Raw genomic sequence first — 12543 nt, 5'->3', positions numbered from 1 at the left:
AAATATGACCTCATAGTAGTTATGATACTAAATAACTTTAATTCTTGAAATTTTTCATTTTGAGATGTTATTGGCCAAATTTGGCAAAGTCAACATAAAATGGCTAACGATGTCAATTACATGGTTTGTTTTGTAACAAAAAGACCACAAGTATCGTTTTGCAAAAACGTGAATTAACCTTATTTTAAATAAAGAAATACACTTATATATATATATATTCTCCAATCTCTTTCTTTCTCCTATCACCCATTTACGGTGTCTACGAACCAACGAACGAAAATTAATCTGAATGTGGACATGGTTTAAAGGTGTCAACGGTGGTATTGGCAAAAAAAAAAAAATTTTACACAACCCAATAATAAAATCTCTTTCTTTCACCTATCTTATTTTAATATTAAATATATTATTTGAAATATTTGAAAATAAAAGTATAACATTTCTATTTTAATCAAAATTTATTAATATTTGATAATGTAAATATTTTACCCAACATCAATAATAAAATCTAAATACAAGTTAATAAACTAATATTAAAATAAAAATAGTGGGTGTTCAAACTTATTTGAAACTTTTTTTTTTTTTAATTGTTTTTAGTATGCGTTGAAACTTGCTATAAAAAAATTGTCGGGGTTTTATATATTATTTTGTTTATCTTTATTTTTTTATGGATTTTTGTTATATTTATTTATTCATGAATTAATATGTAAACTAATATTTATGTGTATTTTTATTGTTGAAACTTTGTGAAACTTTTGGTTGACGTGTTTGCCTGTATGTTAAATTTTCTATTGAGATTTTAATTTGAGTTGGATTAGGAACACTTGGCTTTCGGTAACGCTAGCCAAGAAAGAGAAAGATCCTGCAAGCTCACGTTTTTTGGCTCCTATTTTTGTTTTCTTGGCATACATAATATTGGACTAAAGATTTCTGGATGTGTGCATGCACACTGTGTACCGATCTAGGGCCAGTTTGATATTGTTTTCTCAGACCCTAAAACTAGTTTTCCTAACTAAAAGTAGCGTTTGATAAATGCAAATCGATTTTCCTTAAAAGCTGGAAAAGCTGCTTTCACGAAACATTAGTCAAACTCAATGGATGTGCACATTTTTCTACTGATCAGGAACCTCCGGATGCTTTTTCCTATTAATTTATGGCAAATGATTTTTATAACCTGAACACACTACGTTTAACTAACAGCAGAACAGCCTAGTTTCAAGAAGCAGAGAATAATCCTAATGTTATGGCTTGTTCAGGAAAATGATTTGCACTTCAACTTTCATATCAATTCCCCAATGTTTTCAAATAGTGATTTGCAGCATAATGATTTTTTAAATTTCACCATAATGGTTCTTAAGATTGCAAACATGCTTCAGCAAATAATAATTACAAAATAATCAAATGCATCTACATGTTTTAGTAGAATCAGTATTGTCTTAATAGATAGTTCAGGTGAGTGAAACATATTACTACTTGAACTTAGACTGTCTATTTACAGGCCAGTATATGCTATCACGCCGACTCCGGCAACCTAAAAAGGGTCATCTTCAATCTAAGTTATTTCGTCATATTTCACAGCCACATTGGAAAAATGAGCTGAAGATTGAATCCTGCTGAACAAAACTGTTTCTTCATTAGCATTTGGTAGAAAATATTTCTATCGACTATATGGTACTTCATTGCAAATTTGTTACTGAGAACTGCAGAGCAGGAATCATGCTCAGGGTTGGACACTTCAATTATACGGATGTAATTGTGCCCATAATATGATATTCTACAATCGCAATCAACAATTATGTGAAAACAAAGACTCCAGAAATCTAAAAGAGAATTCACCATACCTAGATTAGTACAACTACTAACAAGATAAAGTTTTTCGAATGTTGAAGATCCTCGTATACTTGTACATATGCTTCAATTTGCGAAAGAAATGTGATGAAATGACTGTCTTCTCAGAATTTTTGTTTTCGACATGGTATTTTTACATGTTGAGTAGTAAGTTCTAGTGCTCTGGTTAACCAGATGGCCTAGGCTGCATTTTATTTCAGACGGTTGAGTATTTTGAAAGAACCAATTCTAGACCTTTTGTGCATGCTCAATACAGCATCAAGAATTTGTGGCAAGCAGGAGTAAAAATAAATATTAGTTGAAACTACCACCTAATGGAATTTGATATTTTCGGTACTGTTTCAATTCTGATGAAACATTGTAGTTAGGTACAGGCACTGAAAAAAATAATACTATTACCTAAAATTTGAAGAACACATGATAAAGGACCAAGAACTAGCCACCTGAATATGCTATTTGCCACTACTAACCTCAACAACTGGGTTCTGATGATTGAGTGCGTTGCTCCTGAATTAAAGTTTGCACTCTCTGCAATATAACAGAAACTAGTGTATAGCGCGGAGGATCAAAACAGAGATGGGGAGAAAACACAACAAAAAAAAAAAAAAACATTTTTCTGCTATACCTTCACAGAATTTCCAACTTCCTCCAGTTTCTGTAATAGCAGTAGGTCACTTGAATTGGGAAGAGGCTCGTGCCTCTGAGTTTTCAATGGAGACATCTGGAACAACAGAGAAGAAAAATATACCCTTGAGGAACCAGATAAAGCAGAAGGGTTTTGTTCATAACGATGGTATAGAGTACATTGCGTATGTCATAAGTGAAATTCTTAATTATACAAATACAAGAATTGGCAAGACAATATCCATAATTTTTCTGCACATCATTAATGGAAGATGAGGGGAAAATAGTAAAGTAACTTGGCATACCATAGGGGATGATGGTTGACCTATCCTCAAGCTAGGAAGGTCCTCGATTGTGGAAACTTGTCTAGATGCAACCTCACTTCTAATGTATGATAGCCGGTTTAAGATAACCTGTAATAGCCATAAAGTGTAAAACTTCTTCCTTTGCCCAAGTAATTTACAAACAGACAATACCTTTTTGAAGGCGCTTGGATTTCCTATGCCTTGAATTTTAAAATCATCACTTGTCGGCCTTCTCACACCAACATTCTCAATTCTCAGAGAGTAGACACCAAAAAGAGACTGCAAATATCCTGAGAACTCAACCGTTAAGATGGTTGAAATGACAACAAAGCCAAAAAAAAAAGGGAAAACAATGGGTTCTCCATTACAAAAGAAAAGGAAGAACCATTTCCAAGAAATGTTGGAGCAAACACTTCAATCAAGTTAGCGAAGAAATAAGGATAATATGAAGAGTGAAACAAATAAGACAAACGATTTTGTCAAGGTCTTTGCCTTTCAGTTATATTTTAGTAAAGATTACGGAGAATGATTCCTTTAGTATATTTTATCATAAATTATACTCACTAACAATCATAGTTTACACTTTTCAGAGATTCGAATTTCATTTTCACAATGTGTATGTTTAACTTTTCTTGGGACCTTTTCATTGACAGCAAGAAATATATTTCATGTCTATTAGTTCACCCACAGTTGTTCATACACAGAAAACTATCATATCATCATCCTACAGTGATCCAAAAGATAAAGAGAAAAAAAGCATATATCTAGAAAAGATTAGACATTGAATGTAAGAGTTGTAAATACCTTGCTCAATTATGACATCTTGAACTGAAGGCAATAAAACATGCTTCTCTCTCTTCAACATCCCAAAACAAGGAAATGGCACTGGTTTTGTAACCTGAACTAAAGACCAAAGCGTCAACAGATACAACTATAAACCTCAATTTTAAGGCATAAATATGTTGAAAATGAAACCACTAAAAATTCACTTCAATTCAGGATGGAAAAGCTTATGAAATCTTCACTGAAGAAGTAGCAAATTGAACATGTAAATGCACAAAGGCAACGAAAAGGGAGTGAAATAGAGCTAATTTACTTTATATACAATGGCATTAGGAGTGAGATAGAGTTTTCTGGATCGAATGTCTTTGCGCATTACATATCTCCGCACTGGCAAATAGAGAAGCATGAACAATCCAAGTCCCCAAACCAACACTAATAGCAAAGAATACATAACCCATTGGGCAGTTTGGTACTCGATAAATTTATCTTCCATCTCATCAAAAGATGCTGTGTAAAGAATTGTATCATCATCAGCTTCACTTCCCGCGGCGTAACCGCCAGCATCCCGCGATTCCGACAATAAACCCCTCTCTAAGCTATCAATTTCCACAACTTCATCTCCGGGCCGCATCTGATTCCGTCAAAGAAATTTAAAAAAAAAAACACTGTGAGCTCTTGAATTAGAAAGAAAAAGAAGTAGAATATCGGTAAATCTTACAGGTTGATCAGAAAATAGGCTTCTTTTAACGGGAGGAGCCAGAGCTTCGAAATGAAGGAGAAGATCAGGAAAAGTGGGCTCTGCTGCCAAAATTCCTAATGTAGAACGACGAAACACAGAAATTAAGAGCCCTAAAAAAAAGCAATTCGGGGAACAATTGGTGTTATTCTGCTTACACCAATATCAATAAGGGAAAATTATAAAAATGGTCAAATGGAAAGCCCATTTACATATTTAATTCATGTACTCATCCTATTATATATCTAGACTGATTTTGTGTGAATTTTCCATAATATCCTCAATATTTACGCGCGTCTGTCTACCACCTGTCTGACTTCGCAGATTCGACCATATGCGAAGCCTGCGAAGCTAATGTTTGGATTTACTTTGCTTGATGAATTTAGTTCGCATATGCGAAAGCTGGATATGTTTTGAAGCTAATTCGCGAAGTGGTATATAACAAAAAATGGCAAACAACAACGGATTCTAACATTAAAATCATAACATTATCAAACTTTACAACAAGATTGCCACAATAACAACATTCAAATCATAACATTATCAAAATTTACAACAAGATTGCCACAATAAACTCCTAACTAATCTGGTACCAATTTTGAAGCGGATGAGTAATTTTGGTGTGCACCATGAGACACGTCCATCCCAAAAGGTCTGGACTTCCATTTCTCATCCCAAAAGGTCTGGACTTCCAGACCTTTTGGGATGGACGTGTCCCACGGTGCACACCAAGATTACTCATCCGATTTAAAATTAGTACCGGATTAGTTAGGTTCAATTTGAAGATTGGCACCATGGGATGGACGTGTCCCATGGTGCACCCCAAGATTGACACAATCTCTCCTAACCAACCATTTTAGGAGTGAATGTGTTAATCTTGAGGGAAGTTAATCCCTATACAGGAAGGAAAATCATCCCCCCTGCAGCCCAGTACGTCGCCTTCCAAAAAGGGATGTTACGTATTCAACCACCTTCAGAAAAAATTAATCGTGTTAGGCAGGGAAAAAGACGATTTTGGCTTCGCGAAATGAAGATTAGCGAAGCATGCGAATGTAAATGTGCAGGGAAAGAGGTGATTTTACTTCGCTAATCGATTGTTTCGTGAAGTCTGCGAGGTCTGAAACGTGACTATCTACGTCGCATATCGATGCTTTCGCGAAGTCTGCGAGGTCTGAAACGTGAGGATCTATTCGCAGACTTCGCGAACTAATCGATTCGCGAGGTAGATCCATAGGTTTCAGACTCTTTCTCTTCGCGAAATCATCGATTAACGAAGTAGATCGTCACTTTCCAGGCTCTTTCTCTTCGCAAAGCTTCGCGAAACCATCGATTGCGAAGTGAATTCATGAAAAAATGCAGAAAAAACAACAGATACTTACATTTTTCGCCCTTTCACCCCCAAAAGTGACAATAACAATATGATAACATGGGAAGAACGAAGCAAATATCGTAGAAAAACCATTTCTTTGATGGTAACAAGAAGAAAGAAACCAAGCAACGAACAGGAAGATGAAAAACCATGGATTCATTTTCTAGGGTTAGGAAGTTGCAGAATCAAGAGATGAAGAGAGGAAAAAGAGAAATTCATTGTGATTTTGATGAAATGGTGCAGATTTCGTGCAATTTAAAGGAAGAAAGGAAGATTAAAAGTCTTCAAATCATTAATGCATGAGCAACTTTTCGCATAACCAAGGAGATAGGGGGAGCGACCGTTCGCGAGTGGTGGGAAGTGGGAAGGTTAGGGCTATTATGGAAAAGTCACAAAAATTCAGTCTAGATATGTAGTAGGATGAGTAAATGGGTTAAATATGTAAATGAGCCTCCCATTTGACCTAGTTTTGTAATTTTCCCATATCAATTATTAAGAATTGAATGGTAGTTATGAGATTATATAATTAGCTACTAATTTCTCTTTATTATTGACTAAGTTATCTGTAAATCTATATAGTTTATCATTTATATTTAATTAAGGGTTAAGGTGCAAAAATACCCGTAACGTTTTAGGTCATGAGCAATTTTATCCATAACGTTGGTAGTTAAGAGCATATTTACATCTAACATTGATAATTTGGATCAATTTCAGACACTATTATAAAACACAAATATTTTTTCCTTATTTTTCACTAATTACATATCAGTTAGTTCTAAAAAAAAGATTTCATGTTTTTTATAATTTAATAAAAGAATTGGAGTTTAATATTTATAAATTCGGTGAATTTTTTGAATTTTTTTTTGTCCAATTCGTACAAAAAGACATTATATTTTTTTTATTCACATCTCAACATATGTTTGTGATTTGTTACTAATAAACTGACGCACGTGTGAAATGTAGATGACAATATTCATGACCGATAAAACAGTTTGATGAATTATTTCTCAAATTAATTAAATTTATCAACGTTAGGAGTAAAATTGCTCTTGGCTTCCAATATTAGGGGTAAAATTGCACCATTTTGGATATTGATAGGGGCGTTTCGTCCCTATCTTTTAGCGTGATTTACGGTTTAATTTTAGAAGAAATAAATAAGTTTAATTACAAAAATAAAGCGTTTTGATAAAATAAAGAAATAAGAATAAATTTCGTACTTTCAGTTAATTTTCCGTGTTTTTGATTAGTTTAGGAAATAAAAACGTCAAGCTAACTCGGCTCTTAAGATTTGTATTTCAGGTACGAGCAAGGAGCAAAAATCTACTCAAATACGCGGGGCGTATCATCCTTTACGCGGGGCGTATCATCCCTTACGCGGGGCGTAAAACATGGTGTCAGCAATAATTGCCTTATCCGCAGACACCATGTGGAATTGACTCAGCATACGCGGGGCGTATGCCACCCTACGCGGGGCGTATGACACATGTCGGAAATAATTGGCCTAATCCTGAAAGTCAGACTGCACTGTCTCCTTGAGTCAACTCTTTTACGCGGGGCGTACTTCAACTACGCACGACGTAAAAGTTCCAATTCAAGCAATAAAACTTCAGAGACTCAAACACGCAGGGCGTACTTTAGCTACGCGGGGCGTGTTTGAGACAACAAGACACGAAATTGGTCCACATGCAGGAGATTTCTGACGGAATGGGCATATACGTGGGGCGTGCCTCACCTTACGCGGGGTGTATCATGGGATTTCTGCACCAAATAATGTTGCTCCATACTTGTACCTTGTGAAGTTACAATTCTACCCCTAGCTTGATGTATAAATAAGAGTGACTAGCACTCATTTAGACACCTTACCTTGAACATAGCTACATTTTGCTTCTTCTAGATAGTTGTTGTATAGTTTTGGTTTTAGATTCAGTTTATGTAATAAAACTCTCCCACCTCGAGAGCTTGTTCGGTTATTCCGGCGTTCCATCAACGTTCCGCTCCATCATTCATCACCAAGCTCGAGAGTTCCACCTCCAAGTCCTAAGAGACGGCCTTGAGTCCGGTTGGCTAGTTCCGAGGGCCGATTCTTCCCTCTTCGCTTGCTAATTAGCTTGCACTCTTCCTATGTACTAGGCTTGGTTGTATTCCTCATTTATGCTTTCCACATTTATAATATATGATTTGCAATTTCCGTTTCTATATACGTGTTGATGTTTATTACTTGTTTTGATACTCGTAATTGACTATTGTGTAGGGGAACGCGATTTTCGACGTCATTCGGGCTATCTTTAGGGATTCATATAGGTGTTGTCCTACCGGGAGTGACGCTCCGGAAACCGTAGGAATTGACACACCACGGAACTTACGGGCCCTAGTTTCTGATCCCCAGCATTAGACACGCCTTGACTAGGAACCACGTAGTCTAAGTACTTCACGGGTCGGTCGAACTACACGTAGTCGTCTTTGCAAGAGTAAATTGTCAATCGAATATATTCGGAGTCATTGCCTTTTATATTTATAACTTATCGTCGCCCATATCATTCCGTGGAGTTTTCCGTTACATAAACCTGTGTCGCCAATAGTTTAGGAGTAGTTTGTAGTTGGTTACCACATCAACCCCAAAGTATTCACCGCTTAGATAACGTATAAAACCGAGTCGTTTAATACTTGCAGTTATAAATCCCGTGGATTCGATACCCGATCTTAACCAGATTATTACTTGATACGACGGGATACACTTGCCCCTAAGTAGTCGTAGCGTCTAGTAGAGTTAAGAGCAATTTAAAAGATCACATCCATAGATATAGAGTCCGCACTCATAAGATATACATTTCGTCGTAGAAAACTCTACCACTAGGCGTCGCGCTATCAGATATTAGTGGTAAAATTGCTCCTCACCCAAAACGTTAGGGGTATTTTTGCACATTAACCCCTTAATTAATTGTTGCATTTATTTTTAATAACAATTAAACATTGCTTGAGTAGTCGTTTAACCTAAAGATATTGAGTACAATTTCTCGATTCAAAGCTTGTAGACACCCTTTAGATGGATGATCTAGTATCACTTATTAATTAAATAAACTTATATATAAATAAGGGAAAAGTACGGAAAAAAAATGCATGTGGTTTGCCCATTTTGCAAACAGAGGTATGTGGTTTAAAAGTTTACAAATAAAGGCATGTGGTATGTTTTATTTACAAAACAAAGTATTACAATTACACAGTTAAGTTCTGATTACAATTAAAGACATTTTTATCTTAAAAAAAATTATTCTTACATATCAGCAAAACATAACCTCCGAAAAAAACAAATTTCTAAATCGAAACAATAAACAATATGGTGGAATTTTACGTTTTTTTCTAATCTGACAGTTTATGAACTAAATTGATATTTAAATTCATTTTACACCGTTTCAATTTGATTTTGGGATCCGTGTTTTGTCAATATATAAATATAATTGAAAAAAATTTAAAAAAATACGCTTATTATCATCAATTACTTAAAAGTTTAATTTTAAATACTTTGTTTTGTAAAATAAACATACCACGTACATCTATTTGCAAACTTTTAAATCACGGGCCTCTATTTAAGGTAAACCACGAGCATTTTTTTTCGTACTTTGCCCTATAAATAAATAAAAACTTAATACATCATTTTTCTATGAACTTGTTCAAAAAACTTGATTTGGTTCTTTAAACTTTTAAAGTGTTCCGATAGCCCCCTCAACTTGCTTAAATTGTTCCGATAGCCCCTCGAACTTGCTTTAAATGTAATCAATTAATAATTTGGTTGTAAAAAAGTAAACTGCATGCGGAATATGTGTTGCACCCGCATTAGAATATTATTACATAATTTACATAATGGATTAAAACATATTAAAATAAAATTATTACTTGCTCAATTGTAAAATTTGTCTTCTTTAATATTAGAACCCTATACCCCAAATCTTGGTGATTTTACTTTTTCAATACGTGTGGAACACACATTCCGCATGTAATTTACTTTTTTGCAACCTAGTAGTTAATTGATTATATTTTACACAAATTAAAGGAATTATTTGAATATTTTATACAAGTTGATCCACTATTAAGATATTTTGAAAGTTTAGAAAGACAATCAATTTTTTTAAAAAAGTTTAGAAGGTAAATGATGTATTATATAATTACATTTTTCTTATAATTTTATTTCTCTTTGTCATTTGCTCAATTTGTCCTTAGAGACAATTTTTTATATATTTTATCAAATTAAAGATTTGTCACTCTTTAGACAGAGTTTCTTCCACTTGAAGTTTCATGCATATATTAAAATTCAATACGAAAATCTAATTCAAATACGACAGTAGTTTTCACCTGGTCAGTGACTGACTAAGTGAAATTGGTCAGTCACCATTAGATCTAAGAGATGCAAATCCAAGCCATACGAAAATCTAGTTTAAACGAATTAAAATTTTTAACAACTTAAATTAATTTTAATTAATATCCTTTGAAATACTTTTGATTAGGATTTAAATCATTTATTATCAGTAAATTTTGATCAAAATTTCAGTATGATCATTAAGGCCCCGTTTGTTTGGGGAAAAATATTGTGTTCTGGAAAATTTTATGCAGTGAAAATATTGTGCAGGAAAATAAAATATTTTTCTGTGTTTGGCAACAACATTGGAAAATATTTTTCGGTGTTTGGCTACGACACTAGAAAATATTTTCCAACCACTAAAAACGTGAAAAAACACACAAAAAAACATGAAAATTTGTTAAAAACACGAAAAGTGGAAAAATGCAAAAATCACGAAAAGTAAAATTTTTTTATTAAAAACATGGAAAAAAAGTGGAAAAACACGAAAATGTGAAAAAAAAAATTAATGTTTTTCACATTTTTGGCATTTTTTGTACGTTTTCTCGTGTTATTAACGTTATTGTGTTTTTTTGCATTTTTTCGTGTTTTCACGTTTAGTTTTTCGGTTTTTTGGTTTTTCCCTTTTTCACGTTTACTTTTTTTTCGCATCTTTTATTTTTCTCACTTTGTTACTTTTTCATGTTATTCACGTTTTCGTATTTTTCATGTTTTTGTGTTTTTTACGTTTTCGTGTTTTGTTTGTATTTTTCGTCTTTTCATGTTTATCGCGTTTTTCACTTATTGTCACGTTTTTGTGTTTTAGCATTTTTCGCGTTTTCGTATTTTTTCACATTTTCGTATTTTTTGTATTTTTCACATTTTTGTATAATTCGGGTTTTCTCACTTTTTCGCGTTGTTCATGTTTTGTGCTTTTTCAAGTGTTTGTTTTTTTTGCGTTTTTGTGTTTTTCACGTTTGTTCACATTTTCATGTTTTTGCAGGTTTTTTTTTCATATTCTCGTGTTTTGTAACGTTTTCACACTATTCATGTTTTTTCGTATTTCATATTTTTGTATTTTCATATTCTCCCTTTTGGATTGCCCCCCAATAGCTTTCAATGCAGGCTCTTAAAGAAGCCGCTATGTTAGCCGCCTGTTTCTCGAGTTGGTCCATTCTTTGTTGATATTCATCGTCCTTTGGTTGGTTCTCCTCCATAAGTAATGATTCGATTTCTCCATCATCCTTAACAACTTGGACTGCTTCCACCTCTGCCACACGACTAGAATCCTCGAAAGAATTTTGGTCATAACTCATATTAGGGCACACAACATTTTCATATGTCTTATGCTCGATTGGAGCCATGACCGTACTTTTTTCAAAGCAAGATTGTCGATAAGGACGATGAAAATAGACGTTTTCATCCCTATAATTACAAATATAACTATTTCGGCAATGAGGATTACTCATCCGTAGATGCTCCCATACTTCAACATAATCATGACCATGTGGATTCTTATGGGACTCCTGGACTTGCTCCACATAGCAACCATATCAATCATCATAGAATGACGTAGTTTGAACATAAGCACAACACTTGCAGTCAATATTATGCTCGTCACTATGAATGAACTGAATACATTTTAGCATCTAAATACGGTGTACCAATGGACCCACAATCCGGTTGTACTTATTGTAAAATGTCGATCTCGATTGAAACCACCAAAATACACCGGTATCGTAGCATCCCTTGCATCTTCGTATGCTGTCCTCGTCATGGTTTGATTGCTTTGCACCTATTGATATTCAGAGGCATTCTCCGTGAATAACGGTAAGCAAAAATGATTAAACTAAATTAGTAACTAGAATTAAGCAAGAAAAATAAATAAATAAATAAATATTGGTTAAAGCACTGATGAAGCAAAGAATGAACACAAAGCTCAATTGAAAATACAAAAAATATGTACGTAGAAAACTGGTATTTAAATTTTTGGCTAAGCTTAATAAAAAAAAACAGGTCCCACTAGGCGTGCCAAAAATTGTTAGCGATATTTTGCGAATATGCTAATTTCAACCTTGTCACGTGTGGTTAGGGTGCGGGCGTGCCAGAGAAATTATTTCTCAATTATGAAAGACGGTTAAGTTTGTGAAATTGTGCGCCGAAAACATGAATTCTAATTAAAGCGATTGGCGAGGGACGCAAGGATTGAAAAAGTCCCTCTTGGGTCTCTAGCGCCGTTATAAAAACTTTGCTAGATTAATTATTTTTATTTAAGCTAAGCGTATAAATTGAAGACGGGTAAAATAAAGAAATTGAAAGTACGAAATTGACACGAGATTTGGTGAAAAAATTGGTATTTTATTGATTTGATCAAGGTTTGAATACATATGTTCAAAAAGCCTAAAATTGGAAATGAATTACAATTGAAAAATTTCTATACTAAACATATAGACAATCAATTGAATTGGAAAAAACAAATCAATACAATGAATTGAAATGCAATTCAAAGAAAATTGAAATTCAACGATAAACTCGGAGCCACAATAGCTAT

The 12543-nt window shown here is 34.0% G+C and overlaps 1 protein-coding gene across 1 annotated transcript; it reads right to left on the bottom strand.

The window, feature by feature from the left end:
* Positions 1-2139: 2139 nt before the first annotated feature.
* On the bottom strand, positions 2140-4455 carry LOC136202053 (uncharacterized). The gene is made up of 7 exons (XM_065992503.1): positions 4276-4455; positions 3871-4188; positions 3579-3672; positions 2946-3064; positions 2775-2882; positions 2471-2566; positions 2140-2373 (listed from the first exon to the last, which is right to left on the bottom strand). Exons 2-7 carry the CDS (start codon positions 4186-4188, stop codon positions 2317-2319), a joined length of 792 nt encoding a protein of 263 aa, XP_065848575.1. The 5' UTR covers positions 4276-4455; the 3' UTR covers positions 2140-2316.
* Between the last annotated feature and the right edge of the window lie 8088 nt (positions 4456-12543).

Source organism: Euphorbia lathyris, chromosome 8, assembly GCF_963576675.1.
Source record: "Euphorbia lathyris chromosome 8, ddEupLath1.1, whole genome shotgun sequence".
Classification (NCBI taxonomy): domain Eukaryota; kingdom Viridiplantae; phylum Streptophyta; class Magnoliopsida; order Malpighiales; family Euphorbiaceae; genus Euphorbia; species Euphorbia lathyris.
Note: the sequence above shows the minus strand (reverse complement) of the source record. Positions and strands in the feature narration are given on the sequence as shown.